This window comes from Gallinula chloropus (genome assembly GCF_964237585.1).
Source record: "Gallinula chloropus genome assembly, chromosome: Z".
In the NCBI taxonomy this organism is placed as follows: Eukaryota; Metazoa; Chordata; class Aves; order Gruiformes; family Rallidae; genus Gallinula; species Gallinula chloropus.
The window spans coordinates 2,259,613-2,282,810 of NC_140089.1; the positions used below are offsets into that span (position 1 = coordinate 2,259,613).

Here is a 23,198-nt window from a genome sequence, read left to right on the forward strand (position 1 = left end):
CTTCCTGGCCCCCCGGGCACACTGCTGGCTCGTGGTCAGTCACAGTCACCCAACACCCCCAGGGCCTTCTCTGCCTGACAGCTCTCCAGACAGTCTCCCCCAGCCTGTAGCGCTGCCTGGGCTTGTTCTGTCCCATGGGCAGGACTCTGCCCTTGGCCTTGTTAAACCTCATCCCCTGGGGCTCAGCCTATGGGCCCAGGCTGTTCATGTCCCTCTGCAGAGCCTCCCCACCCTCAGGCAGATCAACACAGAGCCCTGGGGGATGCCACTGGTGACTGTCCTACAGCTGGATTTAGGTCCATTCACCACCACCCTTTGGGCCCGAACACCCAGCCAGCTTCTAACCCAGCAGAGAGTGTGCCTGACCAGGCCAATGGCAACCTGTATCTAGGTGATATCTGTATCTAGGTGATAAAATTGCCTGCTTAATGTTGCTATGAGATACTACAAAACGTACAGAAACTTTCCTGCCTGTGGCAGGGGGTTGGAACTCTGTGATCCTTGGGGTCCCTTCCAACCCATGTCATTCTACGATTCCGTGATGTTGGGAAGAAGTTTCCTTTCCGATACAATATTTGGTTATCATTGTTCACTAGGAATTGTCTTTACTTTCCTCCTTGATACATTTGTTACTGGTAGCTACTGTATTGAGCCGTTTGTCTAATTGGCGCTCCCCTGTATACCTCCACCCTTCTGAAGGAGCAAAGGATCCCATTGTGCAAACTTCTGATGGCAAAATGACACATGCCAGTGTGAACGTGATCCAGTGCTGGTCAGGTGGTTTGTTAAATGGACATGAGAACAACGGGCTTTTAATGCAGTATTTTCTGACTCGAGCTGTTTCATAGCTTCACGGAATTTTAGAAATAACTGCTTAATTGGTTGGACATGCCAAGTATTATACAGTTTCAACGCAAAATTTCCATTAGAGCTTGCTAAACGCCTCGTTTGACAAAAAAAAACAAAGAAAAAGAAAAAGCTTTTCTTCTCACAATATTTGTATTCAGTAGAAGGTCAGAGACACGATCTATTGTATGAAGTTTGCATAAAATCATGAATTGTTGTGATCCTTCTAAATCACTATCATGTTAAGCAATTTTATGTGTAATTGGACTGTATCTTGGCAGTTGGACTGAGAAAGATGAGCTTCCTTCCTGAACAAACTATATAGTTAGAATTAATTAGTATATTGTGCTGCAGTGAGCTGTTTTTCTTCTTGTCCCAGTACTTGTGCCCATAGAGTTTAAGGAGAAGCACTATGCTGATGTGCTTTCTCTGGATGCATGTATGTGCTTCACGCTTGTCCCCTGTCAGTTTTCAGTCATAATTTCATAGGAAGAGGGGATCTGCTGTGCTTTTTGGGCATCATCAACATAAATAGTCATGAGTGCCTAACAGTATCCTTACATACTGCCCTCTGATTGTAAGTGAAGTGGCATGGGCTGTGAAGTTTATTTTATTAACCTCAGCTACCAAGAATGTTTCTTGCTAGGAGAGATTGTTCCAAATTTGATTTAAGGACGTTTTCAATAACATTTTATTTTCTTCTTAAATGGTTTCCTGTGTTTTATACAAGAGTGGAAGTGTCACTGTTTTACTTGTCACGTATGAAGCAATCCTCCTCACCCCTTGGTTGAAAGTTCTCCTGGCATTTGCTGTACCTGGAGCTTTTTTTTGTAGTCTTCTCCCTCTTTGAGTTGGCCTGCCAGCAGAACACAAGGCTGTGTGAGATGGGCTCAATCATGTGGGATAGAAAAAGGAAATCTCATCTTGAGAAACAGGGAGGAAAAAGCATAGAAACCAGTTCATCAATGTCCGAGGTGCTTTCTTAACCTTCAGCTTGATAGCCCCAGAAGAGACAGTGCCTTCAGGGCAGGTTTCTCTCTCCTTAAGGGGAAGCTTTCTTTCAAGAGTACTAGGTATCATAACCACAGAGTAGAAAAGGGGAAAGAAAGCTCACCATATCTCTCAGAAGTTAACTGCTGACTTTTGTCTGTTCCTGGAAGCAAGCTGGGTCTTGAGACTGACACTTAAATACGCAACGAGTTAATGAACCCTGTGCGATCAGTTTGGTTTACTTGACCTACTGAAAAAGGGGTAGAGGTTTTATTTAATAGTGAGGCTATGAACATTTTTGGCATTTGTGTTCCTGAGGGTATCAGCTACTATTTGTGCCAGGAAAAGAAAAAAAAAGAAAAAAGAAATGCTGCTAACAGTCAGCACCATCGCCCTTTTCAGCTAAATTTATGTAAATCCAATTTATTTTGACCCACTACTGTTCTGGAGCGTGGTGGCAAAAATGGTTAAGACATCTTGCTATGGAAAGAAGGTGTTAATTTGAGTTCTGCTCTGGATTTACATAAAATTAAGCCTTCAGTCCATCTGTGAATATTTATCTGGTCATTTCTGCTGAGGAATCAAAGGTGGCGAAATGAGATGCTTGACACATCACTGACTTTTTTGTCTGTGACTACAAAAGCTGGTATGCTTTGACTATGTTAATCTGGTATGTCAGTTGGGTTTGGCATGGATTTTTAACCTTCCAAAACTGTGTAGCACCACCTCTCCACCTAAACTGCTTTTTTATTAATAGCTGTAATAGTCAAAAACTGCTTCTGCTCTTTCTTCCAGATCCTTTTTCACAACTCTTTTCTGACATGAAATTTAGAGATAATAACGCTAAGTTTTGGTTCCTGAATTGGAATATTAAAACGCATTTATAAACCTCAATTACAATTTGTTCCTCTGTTACTCTTGTTATTCTTTGGGGCTTTTTTTGGTTTCCTCCTTTGTTTTGCAACCTTTTCATCCTTTTGTTTCTTATCTCAGCTTGGGGATAGAGGTCATGCTTTCTCCTGATGTTTAATTGCTTCTAGCACAAGGTGCTTGATTGAAGCCTGTGCTTAGTACTCATCCATATATATGTATGTATATGAATGCGTATTTTAAAAGAATGGAGAGTTTTCATAAGATAGGCTGTGTAATTAAGCCATTTCTGAAACCAAATAATTGTCAAGTGATTTCTAAAATTAGAGTTGCTTTTCTTAAAAAGGAAAAAAAAAGAAAAAATAAACCAACAGGTGTCAGCAAAGACCATGTAACAAAACATTGGGTCAAATCCCATCAACAGTATACGCTGCATTCATGACAAATCCCCCTTGTTTTTCATTTAATTCTCTCAAAAGATCTTGAGATCCTATTTGTGATCAGCCAACTCAGAATCCAGAATATCACACCCATGTGCTAGGATTGAATTGAATTGCTTTCAGTAGAGAACTCGCAAGAAATCCCTTGGAGGTAATGTCAATTCCATCTTAATGAATTGTTCTCCCACACTATAATCCAAGTGAGGTCTTTTGTGGATTTTTAAAATGCCATTGATTCCTCCCCATCCCCCCCCATCCCCTTTATTTTTTAGCTTGAAGTGAACAGAGCCTTTAGAAAGTCCATTCAGCTTTTAGGATTTTTTTTTTTGTTCTGGCATGCTGATGGTGGATTTATATATATGTATATATATATATTTGTTGTTGTTGTTGTTTGTCCCAATTCTTGGGTAAGCCTGTGTCCAAGAGCAGTGTGTCAAAAAGTTCCTTTGCATCTCTCATTGTTCCTTATTGGCAGGTTTGTCACTTGAGGGTCAAAATAAAGCTCGTTCAACCAAGGCTATGGCAGCCTCGGGTCAGTCCCACCACTTGAGATTTGCCGCAGGGCAGTCAGTTGGAATTCACTTTGCATTTGTTTCACCGAGTGCTGTTGCTCTTACACTGCAAAGGGGAGAAAGTTCTGGGAAGGCTACTGTATGTTGTGGGGACTGTTTCCTTCTCCTGCTCTTTTTCTGCATTAAAGTGCTTGTTACTGACGAGGAGATGGATCTTATACAACGAGAAAATCCATTACTGGTGATGGCATTGCTTCTAGTGGCTTATACTTGTTTATTCTTAAGATTAGTGATAAAACCTCCGACCTGTGTACACTGCCTTGGAGTTCTTAGAAAACACTGGTAGTGCTGAGGGGCCTAATCTGTGGGGCTGAATTCAAATCACTTGCCAATAAGTGTCCTTTCTGTGCCTATGGAAGGTACATCTGTTTTGAGAAGGTTAGATTCGGGAGGCTGTGACTTGTTATGTCAGGTCTGAATCGGTAGCTGAAAGTGTTTGAGAGGGCTGGATGGTGAATCTCTGGCTGTACTGCGCCAAGTCAAGTTGGAGATGCTACTTCAGAAAGAAAAAAAAAAGAAGGCAAAGGCAAATGATTTTGATCTATACATGGAATTGCCAGGCAAAGTGGTAATCTCCAGCTGTTACACGTTTTAAGTGCAGTTCTGTTGTGGGGTCAGAGCTTACAGGTGAACCTAAGGTTGCATTGTCTCTGCATTCTCTAAAGAAAAATAAAGTCATGCATTTTTTCTTCAGTTGAAAGCACAGCGGATTACGTCTGAGCAAGTAACTGTAGCAGTAGCGATGGTCAGACCTCAGCAGCTTCTGAGCAAGTAATTTTTACTAATATTTTTATTTTTTCCCCTTCTTCTTTCCTCTTTTTTTTTTCTCCTGTATTACATGTTTATATAGGAGATTAAATGATATTAAAGTATAGCTACCAGAATAATAAACTACTGACACCAATCATGTACGTTAGTGATACAACTCACGAAAAAGAGAGGTCAGGCAAGAAGGAAAATGCCATAGCACCTATGGTTTATTAGCTGCCCAATCCTTAATTTTAAACTTATTATCTATATTATTCTAAAAGTCTGGGCACTAATAAAACCCTAACGGCAGAATTATTGCCATTAGATTATCTTAATCTCTGCACTTTCACATACTTTGAGAACTGTCTTAAAAAAAATTAATGAGAACATGTGATCTGATAAGGTGTTTAAGAGAGTGCTGCTTCACAAGTTGACATCTTTGGAAGCAGAAGCCTCCTATCCACCGAGTAAGTGTGTCGTTGCCAGCACATCTCACTCCTGATGGGAAGTAGCCTCTGCTGACTTTGAGAGAGTACTTCTGTCTCCATTCGCATTTGGTCCTTGGAGTAGTGAAAAGCGGTAACAGGAGTAGTGGTGGTGGTGATGGGGTTCTGTTTGTGTTTTGAGTAGCTGTGAATGGGGAACATGATGTGGGAAATTTCAGATCCATCCAGCTGGATCTGCTCCACCAGGAGAATATATTTAAAGGGTGACTTGCTCCCCTTTCCCTTTTTCCCCCAGAAATCTGCTAGAAGTGTGTAGGAGCCCGCAATGGTGTGGACAACTTGGGTTAACAGCTCACACTCCTTTATCCTTTCTCCAAGGTCTTGTGATCTGTCCTCTGGCACGTGAGTGGTTGCAGCGTCAACTGTTCGCATGTGCTTTATCCTTTGCGATGTCACATGTGCTTTATTCTGCATCACCTCTTAACTAGACACCAACCATTTGACAGGGTTGTTGGCGTTTCGGTCACAAGGGATGCACATATGGGAAAAGAGAGGGACGTGTGGCATTTGGTTGTCTTCAGAGAGACTTGGTGGTTTGGGCTGATCAAGGCGGGTTCCTCACATCTGCCGTGAATCCGTGAACACACGTTGTGTTCCAGTGATTTCCAGTGACGACTGATGGGTGCTGTCTCAGAACTGAAAGGCCACAAATCTCACAGGCTGATGCTGCCTCTTTAGTACTTTTTTAGCAGAAAAATCACTCTCAATCTTAAGAAGACATCTTGCAAGCTTGGGTAGCCTCTCTTTTTCCCCTTTCTCCTCTGCAGCAGGTCCACAGTTCTGTTCGTATACGTAGGCTGGTGGTGGGTGGAGTTACCTGTGGTTGGTTTTTGAAAGTGGAAGCACGCTCAGAGATTAAAAAAAAAAGATAATTCACAGGAGTTGTGTTGTAAAGCACAGCAGGGAGGGGGCTGGACGAGCAAGGCTCAGTGCACTTCATTGCGTCCCAGCATGGGTTTTGATGTGCTATGTACTGAAGCAGCTCCTCTGGATTAGGATTGTAGGTGTTATGAAACAAGTCGTTGAGTTGTGATTTGTTGTCTGTATACCTGGCTGTCTCTGTCATGAAAAAGTTCAGCCATGGGTCAGCTGCAGTTCTGCTCTTCCTCATGTGTGCCAGGCTGCTTCTTGATGGTTTTCCTATGTGTTACAGGGCTTCTTGTGCTTTCTTACACACTTAAATTGGATGCTGTGTTATTTTAAACTGAGTTCTCCTTGAGTTGCCTTCTTGCTTTGTGGGCATGCTTTCGGTTGTCCTTTTTCTGAGACTTTTTCTGTTAAAAGCCATACAATACTTAGTTCACTGAAGAGTCTCTTTGGTATTTGTATCCAGTTACTGTCACATTCAGGCTTCAGGACCTTCAGGATCTTTGTAACTTTAAACATGTTGGATGCCTTGGCCCTTAGTCTTTAATTTCTCTTTTCTCATAGTTCCATGCATGTATTGATCTTGCGATCGTGTAGCTTCAGGATGGCGTATTGCAAAGATTTTGTCTATAATTAAAATAAGTTATGTTCTGGATCCACGTGGAGGATCACTGGACGTCTATCCCCCAGTTATCCATTAGACTATTGAACTTGTAGACATCTTACTTGAGATGACTAGCACTTTGAAAAGGCAACCTTACTACCTTGAGTTTCAATGCGGCATACTGCTTATGGTGTTGGCATGCCTTATGAGTTACAAGAGCTGTAGAAAAAGCATGAAGGTTAGTATGAATAACATGAGCAGGGCTCCTTAACAAGTGTTAGGGTTTGCCTTGAGAATGGCTTACACTGAGACATTAATTGCTTGGTATTTCCACAGGAGTTATCGACACTTGTCCAGGTTGAACGTTAAGTACCCATGGTCATAAGCAACCGTATGACTGGTGATTAGTCCAGGAGAGTTGATTGAGTATATAGATAACTTCTCATGCAAGAAGTCACAAGACACTTTTCCACATCCTACAAGAGTTTTCAGACCTTAAAGATAAAATACCAGCATTCACAAGCTAAAACTTCTACTCAGAGTAGTGGTGGCTCTTTAAATTGGATAGATTTGTAATAGCGAGTCTAGCTAGTGCTCTATAAATAATACAGCACAGTTCCCTTCTCTTTTTAATGCCTATAAAAAAGATATTTTAGAAGTTAATTTTTCAAAATTACAGATCAGCTGTAAAATCACAGGAAGCATTTAAAGCATAAAATGCCTAAATTAATGTTGGACTTGCAGCGTTTTTCAGTACTTGTAGCCATGTTCCTAGGTAAGGCAGGATTTTGTTAGATATTCTGGATACATCGATGCCAAGTGCAGGACGATGTTTCCAAGTCTGGGAAATTTTGGGCTCTGATGCTACTTTGAGAAATCATGTGTATCACCTTCTGTCCTTTAGAGAGCTGACAGTGTACCAGCCACTGGTAGGATATCCCTCACCTTCTTGACATGCTGCTGACGAAAAACCCCTCCTCTTGTGGTCTTATATACACTGGGGCAGTTTTTCCTCAAGTCTATCCAGGCTGTGGGGACCATCCAGATGCTGACCTGCTTGAGGATCATAATCTCACGCTTTGTGCCCAAGACTTCACCCTACTACTTCGTGTTTACTCTTATTAAAAGCATTCATTACATTAAAAGTCTTTGCTGTACCAGAGCACTCTACAGTCCCATTTCTATGGCTGATACCCCTATTTATTTCATTGGAGGAGCGCACAAAGAGAGCCAGTTAGGATCAGAGCCCCATTGAGCCAGGCTGCAGGAAAAGAATGAGTGAAGGTTTACTTCTGCCCTGAAGACATCATGGTCTTAATAGATGAGAGAGAACGAAGGAAATGGATACGAGCACGTAGCTGCAAAAAGGGTAGTTGTTTGCAAGCAGTGTCTGATACATTTTCTTCATACCAATGTTTTTTCCCTTCCAAGTGTCCTTTTAGGGTTTTCAGTGGTTAGTAGGTGCCTGGATTTAGAGTGAAAAATAAAATTTCTGTGTTTGAGGCCGTATTATCATTATACTCATTTTACTGTCTGTACAGCCATCAGCATCTGAGACTGCAGGAACTTAACTGCTTTACTTGTTGGCATTACACCGAAGTTGATTTCGGTGAACCATAAAAAGTTTGGCCCTGAAGGTAAAATTACACTGTATGCATGTTCCTAACACACTGCTTTGGGGGTAAACATGTCTTAAATCAACTGTTCGCTCACAGCTAAATTCCTTCTCCAAATGCAGTTCCCCTGTAGATAGTAATGTTCAGTAAGACCTATTTTCTTTAAAACCATAAAGTTTTTTTGAAGGTAATTCTGTCAATAAATATATTTGAACATGATAGCAAAGAGTTTACATAATTCTAATAAAGATTTTTGGGGTTTGTGAAAGGAAAGGAGGGACATGCACCGATATTTTTAATTAGCTCTCATCAGTACCTCTGATTTGTTAAAATGAGTTCCAAACATTCACACACCATGTTTGTTCACGTGTACATAATGAAAACTTTCGGACTTCATTGAAAACTTTATTTGGTAAAGTTTTAAGTGGAGGATTAAAATTGAGGTTTATGATACTCTGGCTCCTACTTACTCCTTTCATAGTGCGTGGTTGAGATGCCCTCACTTGAGAGCTTCGTTACAGTGATGTTTCTGTTGTGGCTTAATATGCCACGGGTTCACCTGGCTGCAGCTGTGGCCTTGAGGGGGTTGGACTAAAGAATCACAGCTGGGTTTGTACCCAGATACTCTTTGATTAATATTCTGGGACTTGGATCTTGTCCTGTCTGGAATTTAAATATGTTCATGAGCAAGCACCATTTGAGGCTGTTAATGAGCAATTTAATTTGCCTTTTCCCACCCTTTTATATATATATATATATATTTAACAAACCACTGTAGCTGGTGAAGTCCAGACAGTTACTTCTGAACTGTATTTTACAGCCCCGTATGGACAAAGAGCTTTAGTTTGTTCCTCATCTTAATTCCCAAATTAATAATAGTTTGCAAGTTCTTACATTTGCATCTCCATTTTTCTTAGAGCATATAAGGGTGAAGATAAATTTCCCCAGATATTAGGCAAGCCTTTGAAGCCTGAACAACTTTGTTATATTTGAGACAGTGAGTCTTTCCTTGAGACTAGGTTGATTTTTATTATTTTTTTTTTTTTGGTTGCTCTTTGAAAAAAATCCTTTTGTTTCAGGTCTAAAACTTCAATTTTATTTCTGCATGGAGACAAAAGAATTAAACTCCCCTGTACTGGAGAATCAGTCAGGGTTTTTCTTCTATTTAGAAACCTTTGACCCATCCCTCCCCTGTTTGGTGAATAGAAATGGCAAGGCAACTTGTGCTGAGGCTGAGTAAAGATCTGCTCTCCCTGTAGCTCACAAAGTGAACCTGCAGGGAAGAGGGTTTCAGGAGTCCTGCTTACAGGAAAAGATGCTTGTAAAGTATTTCTTTGCAAAGGAGAGCCTTCCCTGTGCCCCTGAATATATATTAATTTGGTTATAAGCCTTAGTTTTTTAGGCACATGGTTATTGTTCACGCAGCAGCACGTGGTGGATTCGCAGGTACAGTTGCAATTTCTTTCTACTGGTAAGCAGCACTTTCTGGGGCACAGAGAATGTAACTTGTGTAACACTCCAAGTTTGGTAATTAGTGGGGTGGTGAAGAGTTCGAATGAGTGGCAACTAGCCTGTGAGTTGTCTGCCTGTGTCTGTGATCCCTGTAAGTGGTTTTAACACCTCTTTGCATTTCCTTTTAACTTTGTTTCTTTCTTTGTTTCAGATCATTACTAAATATGTTTATCAACTACTGCAAAAGGAATGCCATTTGAAGAAAGTAACTCTGCCAGTGAGTATAAATCTTTTTTCCCCACAAAGATGATGATTGTTTGGGTCAGTACAAAGCAGAGCCTTCAGTCCAGTACCAGATGAAGACTGAAGGGCTCTGTGCAGGGCACTGTCTTGGGACACTGTCTTACATGCAGTGTGTGTGTCCATCCAGAGCCATGGTTCCACCTCACTTCTCATCTGTTTGGTTTCTGCAGCTGAGGTTTCCTTGCCTTACCTGATTACCCCATTTTGAAAATTCTGGTAGTTTTGATAGAGGAACCACAAACTTTGAGAAGTTTCATTTGTGAAGGTTTTGAGATCTGGATGTAGAGAAAAAGTGTGCCTTTACAGGCAGAGAAAGAAACTCCAATTCATTTTCAGTGAACTAGTCTAAGACTTTCCTTTTTAAACACACTTTTTTCAGTGGCTTGTGATGTATATGTAATATAAGGTGTTGCTGTTGCTTACTGAAAATATTTGACCAACCCTCGGAACTGATGAAGCATCCTCCAAAGAGCACAAATGAGAGTGCTTGTAAACACATGTGATACCACAATGGCATTCAGGCATTTTTATATTCTACAGTGGAGAATGTAGTGTGACGACACCATGAGGATTTTCTATCACTGCCAGTAAAAAAGCTTTTGCACACCTGCTGTTCTCAGACAGGCCTTCATATTCAGTCAAAGAAAACCCATTTGTGCTAAGGAAGGGAAATGTCCTTTGCTTTAGCAGTCCTGTAACGTTTCACAGTTCCCATTTCCATTCTTTCAGTGTTGCTTAGGAAATGTTTTGATAACCTGCCCCAAACTACTCGTGGTTTCCCAGCCAGGCTTTGCTGGTATCACAGTATCAAAGGATTGTAGGGGTTGGAAGAGCAGGAGGAGCTGAGCTGGGAGCCCCATGGAGTGGTCAAAGGGGGAGCAATAGCTCTACTCCACACTGACAGACTGCTGCACCACGTCAGCTGTGCCAGTGCCTCAAGACTTGAGACCACTGGGGAGAGCATTTCCCTGTTTCAGACCTCCCTGTGTAGAGAAGGAGATGTGGCTCATTGTGGGAGCCTGCCTGGAACAGTGCTGCTCGTGGTCTCCCTAAGTCCTTTGCACAGCTAGCTTGCTTTGTTAGGGACATTTTAGTCCAAGGAGTTCTTCCATGTTCCAGGCAAGTCATGTGTTTGAAGACATCCTCAAGCCATGTTGCCCTCTATTTGTAGTTTATAAACTTTATAAGCTGTCATTTATAAACTTTGAAGTGCCTGAATTTGGAGGGTATAAAAGTTGCTTTGCATGTCCTTTGTAGGCAGCAATATGCGTGCAAGTAATGTGATGCTAAAGCTGATCAGTGAGCTTCAAGAAATTAAGATGAACCAACTCAGAATAAGTATTGTAACACCTCCCTCACCCCTGTCACACACACGGGCACAGCTTTGAGATTTGGGTGTCTGATGTGAGAGGAGTGTCCTTGCCTGACTCCCACTGTTGAATTACTCCGTGTTTACTCTTCTTTATAAATTATGTAGCAAGCACTGAACTACTGGCGTATGGTATCAGTAGGACTTTTAAGCTATTCTCAGACATATTATTTCCAGCTTCTGCAAAGTTTCATAATTTAATTACATTTTGGAGCAAAGTAAGAACTCACAAAATACATGTGGCTGTTTAATTGCAAGTGGCATGGAAAATGTATCACAAGGCATGAGCAACATTCTTCAGTAATGACTATTACATGCAGGAAACCCTCTCTACATTCAGAAGTAGGTTATGGAGAGGACTACAAAAATAAGAAAAATCAAACAATATATGTAGAAGGTGAAAAATTGGATGGGTCTAAAGGCCATAGAACCATAGAATGGTCTGGGTTGGAAGGGACCCCAGGGATCACAGAGCTCTAACCCCCTGCCACAGGCAGGGACACCAACCTCCAGGCCTGGAGCTACACAAGGTTGCCAATGGCCCCAGCCAACCTGGCCTTGAACACCCCCAGGGATGGGGAATCCACTACCTCTCTGGGCAGCCCCTTCCAGCCCCTCACCACTCTCTCTGCAAAGAACTTCCCCCTAATATCTAATGTAACCCTTCCCTCCTCCAGCTTCACTCCAGCCCCCTTATCCTGCCAGTCTCTGCCCTTTAACAAGCCCATTCCCCTCCTGTTCCTGGGGTCCATTCAGGGACGGGGAGGCTGCAGTGAGGTCCCCCCACAGCCTTCTCTTCTCCAGGCTGACCCAGCCCAGCTCCCTCAGCCTCTCTGCATAGGGGAGCTGCTCCAGCCCTCTGAGCATCTCCGTGGCTCCTCTGACCCCTCTCCACCAGCCCCACATCTCTCTTGTCCTGGGGCCCCAGCTCTGGACACAGGACTCCAGCTGGGGAGGGCAGAGCAGAGAGGGACAATCCCCTCCCTGTCCCTGCTGCCACCCCTCTGCTGATGGAGCCCAGGATACCATCGCCCTTCCCAGCTGCAGGAGCCACTGCTGCTCACGGGAAGTTTCTCATCCCCCCTGACACCCAGGTCCTTCTCCTCAGGGCTGCTCTCCAGCAGCTCTTCTCCCAGGCTGTATCTGTGTCTGGGATTCCTCTGGCCCAGATGCAACACCTGACACTTGGCAGTGTTGAACCTCATTAGGTTCACCCAGGGCCATCTGTCCAGCCTGCCATGGTTAAATCACCACCAAATCCCAACTAACAGCGCAAAGAAACCTGGTTTAAATGAGTAAAGGGAGTTGATAGAAGTAACGGGACTGTTTGGAGCATGAATAATGCCTGTGCAAGTGAGGAAAACAGAAAATGCTGGCAAGCTACATATAAAAGCACAGTAAGATCAGCTAAAACTGAATTTGAGGACCTGTAAAGGCTAATTCTAAAGGGGAGCTGATGAGGCTGGTAGATGAGCTCCATGCAAAAGGAATGGTCAGCTCAAGTAAGAAAAACTAACATGGTCCTTTCCAATGTTGTTTGTCCAGTTTCCACACTTGGACATTATTAATTTTTTTTTTAAAGCAGGATGTAATTCCAAGCAACTGTCTGAAATCATACATAGCAGTAGAGGAGATCTCAGAATAAATCGATATATCATACAATACTCAAATTCCAGAATGAAATGGCTTTTAAGTCCAGGGTACTATAAGAAGTCAAACATGAAGCTGGGGAACAATCAACTAGTACGTAACCTGGTGCTGAAATCAGCTCTTTCCATCAGAGGAACGGAAAAGAAGTAAATGTGATCGTCTTTGAAAGGCCTCCAGGAGTGATTTGCAGTGATTCCTGTGTACCAGGAGGAAATAATGTATTGAGGGAAAAGTCGGTACAGGTTTCTTTTTTTTTAAAAAAAAAACCCTACTGGAATTCACTGATGGAGTTGGAGATGACATGAAAAAGAAAGATCTTGTCAGTGAAAGAGTACCTGGGTTTCCAACGAGCTGTGAACAAGCTAACCAAAGGCTTTTAAAATAGACACTGTCATGGCATAGGAGGAGGGAGTCCCCTTATGAGTTAATAATTGGTTAAAAGGAGGGAGAAGGTGTTCATATTTTACAGGTTAAATAAGCTGTTACTGGTGTGGTTATTAAGGCCTGCACTGACATAGTTAAGAATAAAGGGGAAAAAAGGAAGTAATAGAAGCTAACAAATTTTGCTGGGTTTTTTCCTAACATTATTTAGAGTGCTTAAATCCAAAGCCGATTGTGATGAGTTGGGGAATATTTTCATGGTGATGAATGATCAGTTGATAAAATGACATGAGATTCAATTCCGGTAAATGTGAAATTATGGGGAAAATAACTCGCTCTGTAAACACAATGGTGCCCTCTAAATGAGCTATTACAACTCAGGAAAGGGCTTGGAGTGATCGTGAATAGTTCCCGGAGAACATCAGTTAGTGCTCAATGGCAGGGAAAAAAAAAAAACCCTCAGAGCAAATAGGATGTTAGGAATTATGAGGTGTTGAGAACAAAACAGAAAAACATCGTCATCCCACTCATTATGTGGGCCCCCATCTTGAACACTGCATGGAGTCTGGACACCATATCAAAAAGGATATGAAGAATTTAAAAAAAAAAAGAAAAAATACAGAGGAGGGTTACAAGGATGATCACAGGCATGAAGTGCTTTTCAGACAAAGAAAGATTAGACAAAGATTCTTCAGCCTGGAAAATAGATGACTGAGGAAGGAATATGACAAATCTATAAAATCATGAAAGGTGTAGAGAAGATGAATAGGGAATGGTTTTTCGCTTTTTTCATAATAGAGGAGCTAAGGGGCATCAAGTTTAAATTATCAGGCAGGAGATCTCTACTGAAAGAGAGGCAGTACCATTTCATATGTGTCCCAATTATATTGTGGAACTCTTCCCCACAGAACACTATCGAGGAGCAAGGTACAAACGCTTTCAAAAAAACCTGTTTGACAGTACTAAGGTGGGATAAGTGCACTGAACTTTTTATTGTACAGGCTTGTCCAGCCACAGACTCTGCCTTGGGAGGCTCCGAGGTTACCAGTTGCCAAAACCAGGGAAGACTCATTCTATAACCATTCTGCTCTTCCATGGTTCACGAGAATCACAAGAATCACACAAGAATCACAAGGTTGGAAGACACCTTTGAAGATCATTGAGTCCAACCATTCCCATCCTATGCTAAACCAGATCTCTAAGCATGTCCTCTAAGCAATCCACCAGTTGTCAGAAACAGGACTCTGGGACCTCAATTTGAACAGGATGCCACTTCTTATGCATATGACTTTATTATCTGAACGTTTTAGAGGTGAATATGAAAAATGTGCTTCTTCTGAACCTTCTCACAGGTGACCAGAACCCTGATGCATTGGCTGTCCTTCTTCTGTCAGCTGATAATGGAGTAGAATCATAGAATCATAGGGGTTAGAAGCGACCTGGAGAGTTTATCGGGTCCAACCTCCTGCCAAAGCAGGGTCCCTAGGACAGCGCACACAGGTCAATGTCCAGATGGGGCTGGAATCTCTGCAGAGAAGGAGACTCCACACCCCCTGGGCAGCCTGTCCCAGGGCTCCCTCACCCTCACTAGGAAGAAGTTCTTCCTCGTGTTGGTGCAGAACTTCCTATGCCCCAACTTGCATCCATCGCCCCTTGTCCTGTCTCCACAGACACTGAGAAGGGGCTGGCTGATTCCCCCTGCATCCCATACTTAAGATATTTATAAACATTAATAAGGTCCCCCCTTAGTCTTCTGCTCTCCAGGCTGAACAGCCCCAGCTCACTCAGCCTTTCCTCAGAGGGGAGATGTCCAGGCTCCTCATCCCCGTTGTAGCCTCCTCTGGACTCTTTCCTGGACATCCCTGTCTGTTTTATACCAGGGAGCCCAGAGTAGGCAGTGTAATCAATACATGAAACCTGCTTTCAGGACTGTGTTAAGTGGAGTACTTATCTTCAGCGTGATTTCAGTAGTGTGTGGGAACACTGTGCTTCAAAGGCTTGGGCTGACAGCATTTCATGTTCTCTCATCTCTCTTAATTTCAACCTCGTGTGCGGAGTCCAACTTGCTGTCTTTATTTTGCTCTCGCAGGTGTCAGCTTCAGTTTCAAACACAGTTGTTTGTAATCAGACGTGAAAATAAGAGAGGTTTGGAAATCAGGAAGGCTCACCCATTATTTTATTATTATTTCAGCATCTCTGGCAAAACTTAAATCTCAACATTTAGTCCTACACGGGGAGGCTGAGATGGGATATTGCATTATTGTTACTGTAAAGCATTGCAGTTCTCTTAATGTTCAACATACAGGACTGGACTTGAAAATTTAAATGAAGAGACTCATATTCAGGGAGAAGCTGTTCAATTATTTCTTTTAAATTTCTCATTTTCTGCTCCATTGAAGGTTATATTATGAATATAAAGGCGACTGCAATTTTTTTACCCAGATGAAGTCTTTGTGTTTCTCTAGTTTTAATGGCATAATCAGTGATTGATCTTTGCTGTTCTTCAGCTGTTGAGGACAAATAGAGGGTGCTTCTGAATTAAATGCATCTCTAACTGATTCTGGGAAAGGCCTGAGATGGAAGTTCAAATAATTACTAACATGTTTTATTGACGATGGCACTGAAAGGTCTCACTTTGCACCATCTTCTAACTTTATCAATCCTTTGCTCTTTCACTTCAGTAGCTAAAACTTCATTCAGTAGTTCTCTCGATCTACCAGACACCCAAGAGTTATTTAGCTTTGAGAAACAATGGTGTCTTACCCCCACTGCATGTTCCTTTTGGCTATTTTGTTACCTAAGTCCAGTCAATACTCATTTTGTAAAAATTCTACCCATCTTAGCTGTGTTAAGTTAGTTGTTGTATTGACCACAGCCAGATAATGACCTAGCTAACTAGCTGCTTGTAACATTGACCAGAAGCTTGGGGTTTTTTGGGTTATTTTTTGTAGTTTTGAGTGAAAAATTATAAATTGGGCTGTTCATTCTTGTGAAGACTGTAACGTGAGCGAGTTAGCAGGCTTTATGTAGGACCACGTAACGGAAGACTTTCTTATCTTGCAAAGCAAATGAGCAGTTTTCTCTCTCCAACAGCTGTTCACAATTCTCACAGTTTTTTTGAGTCTTTTCAGTTTCAGTTGCATTTATTTGCCGTGTTCTTCCCTCCAGTCACAAGTTACACCTGTTTCTCTTGTTTCTAGGCTCCAGGCATGTATTTTTTATTCTGTTTCTTATCTGGAATCAGAACAATATTACTGGGAGGCACTCCCTTTAAAAATTTCACGTTCTGTCTTTCATTTTATGAACTTTAGGGGTAGAAGATCTGGACATGAGCCACCAATGTGCATCTGCAGCCCAGAAGGCTGACTGCATCCTGGGCTGCATCACAAGAAGTGTGGCCAGCAGATCGACAGAGGGGATTGCCCCCCTCTGCTTTGCTCTGGTGAGACCTCACCTGCAATATGCATCCAGCTTTGGAGCCCTCAGCACAAGAAGGATGTGGACCTGTTGTAGCATATTTAGAGGAGGGCCACAAAAATGATCCAAGGGCTGGAGTACATCTCCTGTGAAGACAGGCTGAGGATGTTGGGCTTGTTCAGCCTGGAGAAGAGAAGGCTCGAGGGGGACCTTATAGAGGCCTTCCAATCCCTGAAATGGGCCTGTAGGAAAGCTGGGGAAGAACTGTTCAAGAGGGCGTGGAGCAATAGGGTGAGGGGTAATGGTTTTAAACTAGAAAAGAGTAGATTTAGCTTGGGTATTAGGAAAAAGTTCTTCAATATGAGGGTAGTGGATCACTGGAACAGGCTACCCAGGGAGGTGGTGAAGGCCCTATTCATGGAGACATTCAAGGTCAGGCTTCCCGGGGCTCTGAGTGACCTGATCTAGTGAAGATGTCCCTGCTCACTTCAGGGAGGTTGAACTAGATGGTCTGTAAAGGTCCCTTCCAACCTTATACATTCTCTGATTCTAAGATAAAAAGCCCCTAGAACCTCACCAAGTCTCATGCATCTTGGGTTGGTAGTGAGTAAGAGCTGAAAGTTGAGTCATCATGCCCATGTGGTAGCATGAACATCAGTAAGATTGGATTCCAAGTACAGTTTGATCTTGCCTCATATATTGGTAGCGAATCTGCAAGATGCTAACTAGCATGCTGCTGAAATAGTCTGTGTGCTGGCACCACTGTAATGGGCAGTAGCTCATTTCAGACAGAACTCATATGGAAAAATTAATACACACTGAAAACCTTAAGAAAGTTACAATGTATGTAGAGTGTGTAACTCTTGAGAATTCACCATAACTGCACGCATTCATAGCATGGTTTTGGTTGGAAAAGAGCTTCGAGATCATCGAGTCCAACCATCAAAGACCTTAAGGCAAACCGTCATAATGAATGAAGTATATATGTGTTTTGGAAAAATAAGTCTGAGAAATGGAAAATCAAACTTTAAACAGTGCTTCTAAACTGCAAATTATCAGTAGAATTTAATGTCTGACATTCCTAGCTGCAGATTACTGGAAGATAATTCCTCTAGTCTGCCCTGTTCAGGCCCCACCTGGAGTGGTGTGTCCAGTGCTGGGCTCCCTGGGATCAGACAGCCAGGGATCTCCTGGAGAGAGTCCAGAGGAGGCTGCGAAGGGGATGAAGGGCCTGGAGCATCTCCCCTGGGAGGAAAGGCTGAGGGAGCTGGGGCTGTTCAGCCTGCAGAGGAGAAGCCTGAGAGGGGATCTGATCAATGGGGATCAATAGCTGAAGGGTGGGACCCAGGGGCCATGGGCAGCCTCTGCTCAGTGTCTGTGGGGACAGGACAAGGGGCGATGGGCTCAAGTTGGAGCCCAGGGAGTTCCCCCCAATGTGGGGAAGAACTTCTTGCCGGTGAGGGTGAGGGAGCCCTGGGACAGGCTGCCCAGGGGGTGTGGAGTCTCCTTCTCTGCAGAGATTCCAGCCCTGACCTGTCCTAGGGACCCTGCTTGGGCAGGGGGTTGGACACGATGTGCTCAGGAGGCCCCTTCCAACCCCAACAGCTCTGTGATTCTGTGATTGTTATTGACTGTGAATAACAATGTTGAAACAAATTGTTGCATTAAACTAATTCAGTATTTTACTGAATTTATTCAATTTGTGTTTAAATAAAGGATCAGAAGTAACTGTTCATGAGCTGGTCTAGCAGAGAAAGTGGCTAGTATAATTATTTTGTGTGGATTCAGTGTGTCTAGTGCTAAATGGTTTTCTAGATACTCTACGTTATTTGTCAATAAGATAAGGTTGTGCCCAGTAGTGACCTTTATCTGCATTCTTTAGGGAAAGCCTGAGCTAATGAAGTATTGCAGTTGGAGGATAAATTAGCTTGGAAAAAAATTTTCCAAATGTGATTGACAAAGAGAATCAAGAGCTTCTTTAAATATTTTTTATGATCTTTGTACATATTTTAAACTTTTTAAAAATACTGTATTTGCAAAGTTTAAAATAGTTCTAGTACACTTGGTTACTAAATGCCAGTATATCCTTAATACTAAACCAAAATGTGTTTTATCAATACTGAAGCGTACATCTAAGACATATCTTTGTATGAAATGGAAACTCAGGGTGCTGTTTCTTAATTACAATACTGGGAGTATTCAGTTTATGTGCAAAAGCACAGGCTGCCCAGAGAGGTGTAGGATGCCCCATCCCTGGGGGTGTTCAAGGCCAGGTTGGATGGGGCCCTGGGCAACCTGGTTTAGCTCCAGACCTGGAGGTTGATTGCCCTGCCTGTGGCAGGGGGTTGGAAATCTGTGATCCTTGGAGTCCCTTCCATCCCAGACAAGTCTGTGATTCCATTATTCTATGAAAACTGAATTAGATCTTGCCAAGTACTGTCTGAGACTCCGTGTCATCTGACTTTTTACCTAAGGAGATGTACCTGCCCTGTCCTTCCTTTTCTATTTATTCATCAGGTAGAGAGGGGACAATGAAGAGACAAGGTATTTCATTCTGTCCCTCCTGGTGTTCACACCATCATGGTTCCTTTGCCTTGAGCCAGGCCTGCTAAACCAAGGGTAGGCCTGTTTTATAGAAATTGTGGTTTTTATTGAACAAGAAGTGCTCCTTCACTGCTTTTTAGAGCAAGGACAAAACTTGGGATTAGATTATGGTTTACGGAGTATCAGAGAGGGTTGTTGGCCTGTTTCTGCAGCTAAACAGCTGAGCGTTGACCCAGGTGCAGGACTCTTAATGAAGCCATTATTCCCACCCAAATTGGATTTCTGTATTATTTTATTAGGCCTAAACTATTACATTTACAATAGATGCATTTCCAGTAGTGGTTCATACGTGGCTTGTTGGGTATTTATGTTGAGGTGGTTGATGTGGAAATCTCTAGGATTTTTTTCATATTATGTAAGACTTTTATTGTTGCTTCAGGCATAACAGAGGTGTCAAAGTACTTGATTCTCCCCCCTGCCCCCAGTTGTTCGTTTATGGAGTTTTTTTCTTGCTAGTAAATTTTGTAAGCAACTGATGATTCAAAGCTTTATCATACTTTTTTTACCCCCTCTTTTGATTTAAATCTCCCTGTTCTAAACTGTGGTACAATTTCATGGGGTTTTTGTTTTCCTCTTTGCACAGATATTAATGTTTGTTTAGTTTTTATTTAGTGCTAGGCACACATCAGTAAGGACAACACCCATACAAATAGCTGTTAAATACTGGAAGGTTTTTTATATCAGCTCAGTAGCTAACTTCATAACTACAGGTGTTTTTTAAAATAATGTTGTTGATGCATAAAATTGCACCTTGTCTGTAATTGCAGGTTGATGCCACTGAGAGTGAACCAAAGAGTTTTATCTTTATGAGTGAAGATGCATTGACAAATCCTGACAAGCTGTTGGTCCTAATTCACGGCAAGGGTGTTGTGAGAGCGGGTCAGTGGGCCAGGAGGGTTATAATTAATGATGATCTGGACAGTGGCACACAGATACCATACATAAAGAGGGCTGTTGAGGTAAGTGGAAGTGCATGTTTTGTGTGTGCTGTGTGTGAGCAGCTCTACGTCTGTGAGGCTTTTCATTTGATAAGCGGCATTCAGTATTTCTCTAGGTGATGATTTTATTTATGTTGGGAGTGCTTGTTGTGGTTTTTTTTTTTCCAGAACTTTTTTCTAATAGAACCAAGTTTCTCTCTCACAGTTAAAAAAAAAATAAATAAATAAATGCAGTTTTATGTCATGTTGCTGCAGCAGCACTGCCATGTAGTTGGATATGGCAGCTAACGTGACAAGAGCCCTTAGCAGGCGATGAGATGCAATAGAAGGCACTACAGAAATTTGTTATTATTTGAAGTGTTTTCTTTTACATTTCATTAAATTTGTACGTATTCTCACTCAACGTCTGTTGCAATCTCATGATAACATGAGCTTTCATGATAACAGCAGGCTCTTTTGCTAGGCTTGTACTGAATTTATTAGAGGCACAGTCTTTTTCAGTTTTGCACTGAATACTGATTCGTTCTGATTCACCTATCAATACTTGACAGAAAGAAAAAAAAGCATTTATATTTTATGGACACTATTGTATTACATTTACATTTATGTGAGACACAGTGCACTGATTGTGTAATGTTTTTCACATTGGAACTTTGCAGGTGTGATTCGTCTCTTACATCCTGCTACCTGCATGAAACTTTCTGTAGTAAACATCAGAAAAGGCAGTTGGGGAGTCACAATTTCTATTATATTTACTAAGTTAAGCTGATGCCTTACTCTAAATATCAGTGTTGTCACTGTGAATGTACACATCTTGCTAAATGATGCTGGGTTCTCTGCAGCTAGGCTTAAAGTATTCGGTGTAGAAAATGGTTCTCTTCAAATATGTTCAGTTTGGGGTTTTGTATATATATATGTGTGTGTGTGTATAAAAAAAGACCAAAAAAGAAAACATTAAAAGGTTGTGCCATGGAGCTATTTTGGGTGTGTATTATCCACAAACAGAGCACCAGACTGCACTTTGTGTGAAAAAGAAACCTAGGCTTGTGAAAATGATGCGTGCCTTCTTTTAACATAAATTTTTTGTTCATTGTAATTAAGACTCAGCAGCATAACAAAGAACACTTGAGGGTTGTTGAATGTTAATGTAGGTGTATGGCGGGTCCAGTGTGGAAGGTTAATTTCTAGAGGGTGAGTTCTAAAACCTTTCCCAAGAAACCCAAAGAGCTGTGGCCACTTAAGTTTTCTTAGCAGTGCCTACATGCCTGCATCTTCATTCTTTCTTAGAGATGCCACTCTGTTCACTAACAAGAGAGGCTGAGCATTTAAAAATGGGATGCTATCCCTAAATTCACAGGCAATCTTTGTGAGAATATTTCTCATAGAGGAGAGTTATACTTCCTTTTCCTGTTTGGTTTGGGGTTTTTTTATTTATTTTATGCAATGATTGTGCTGGTGTGACAGAGATGAGATCTCTGCTCCCTCAAATGGTTATTATCCTTAAAAACAAATTATGTATTTATGCACCTTGAATGCTTCTTTAAAAAGCATGGGGGGAAAAAACCAAAACAAAACCAAACAGTTTGATGAAAAATGTCATTTTAAAAAACACCATCATTCAGTCGCATTGGGACATCACACTTTGTGCTCTTATCTTTTGACTTACTTCTTTCTTAGCATGGTTATTAAATTCATAGATCTCTTTAGCTGAGTAAGTCCAGCTGCTATAGAAGCAACTCTCCCCTTTTCGTGCATCTTAAAATTCTGGTAAGCGTACTACACGATTAGGGCACATACTATTTTGCAAGTTTGGGGGTTTTATCATGCAGAATGAAGATTGTATCATATTCTATTGTATTATATCAAATGGCTTGCTATTTTTTGTGTCCTGTAATCACTGTAGTGGGAATTGAGTGTCTATCTGTTTAGATATGGCAATAGTTTGGGAAAGTTGAACCCCACTGAATCTTTATTGTATGACTAAAAAGAGAATGCAGATAGCTGCTTGCTGATACCATGTCTACTTCGGGCACAGAAGTACAGATTACTCTTCCAAATGCAGGAAATTGTGGTAGACCAAATATAACTACACCCATTTTAGTTAACGATAATAAAAATGGCACCCTATTCTGGGGGGTTTTTTTGGTGATCAGTTCTCTAGTTGATTTAGGCACCTCAGTCTCTTATGAAATGAGAATAACTGGCCTAGGCAGCAAGTGGCCTGAATGGAAACTGTGATAACACCTCATTCAGTGTTGCCAGTTCATATTAAGAAATTATTTTCCTTGATCTTCCAGTGTTTCTTCTTAGAAGAGGTCTTGAAGGAAACCAGCAGACCTTACCAGAGCATAAACTTGCAGTGCTGATGACAGAGGAATGAGAATTTTTTTTATTCTTTTTTTTTTATTATTATTTATTTATTTATTTATTTTAAATAAACTGTGTGAGGTGTATAGTAGTATCTGGGATTTGAAAATTCTGATTGTCTGGCATGAGTGTGCAATGGATGCTGGGGACTTAAGTTTTCACTTTTTAATCAAAAAAAACTAATTTAAAATTGCAAAAGTAGCACTGTATCTATGTCTTCTGTTCAGAAACTAGTTCAGAAATATCACTTCTGATTTCCTTAAAACAAAACCAAACAGACAAACAAACAAAAAAGCCCTCTAGGTAGGTCAAAACTGTATCTTTTTATCTACTGCTTCTCTCTGTGGAGAGTGATGAGACTACCACGAGCAAGTTTCAGTTTGTTTCTTGGAAAAACTGAAAACGGGGAAAAAAAAGGAGTTCCCAGTGAGCAGTGGATTGAGCAGGGTGAACTGACACTGCCGTCCTACTGCAGGAAGTTAAGGAAAGAAAAGAAACTATCTCTCTCAGGTACTACCAAAAAACCCACCCCCCTCCAAAGAAAAAATGAAAATAAAAAACTTTTCTCTTACAGCGTTTGGAATGAAGGAACAATGTAAAAGTGTAAAATTTATCATTCTTCTAGTGATTTGTTGCTGACACACATGGAAAAGAAA

The 23,198-nt window shown here is 41.6% G+C and overlaps 1 protein-coding gene across 1 annotated transcript in view; it reads left to right on the plus strand.

Moving 5' to 3' along the window:
* Nucleotides 1–23,198, plus strand: part of ARB2A (ARB2 cotranscriptional regulator A) — a 306,258-nt gene that overhangs the window by 52,402 nt on the left and 230,658 nt on the right. Inside the window, exons 5-6 of the mRNA XM_084278064.1 lie at nt 9,725–9,790; nt 20,005–20,196. Coding sequence (XP_084134190.1) covers nt 9,725–9,790; nt 20,005–20,196 — 258 coding nt within the window. The remainder of the gene's footprint in view (nt 1–9,724; nt 9,791–20,004; nt 20,197–23,198) is intronic.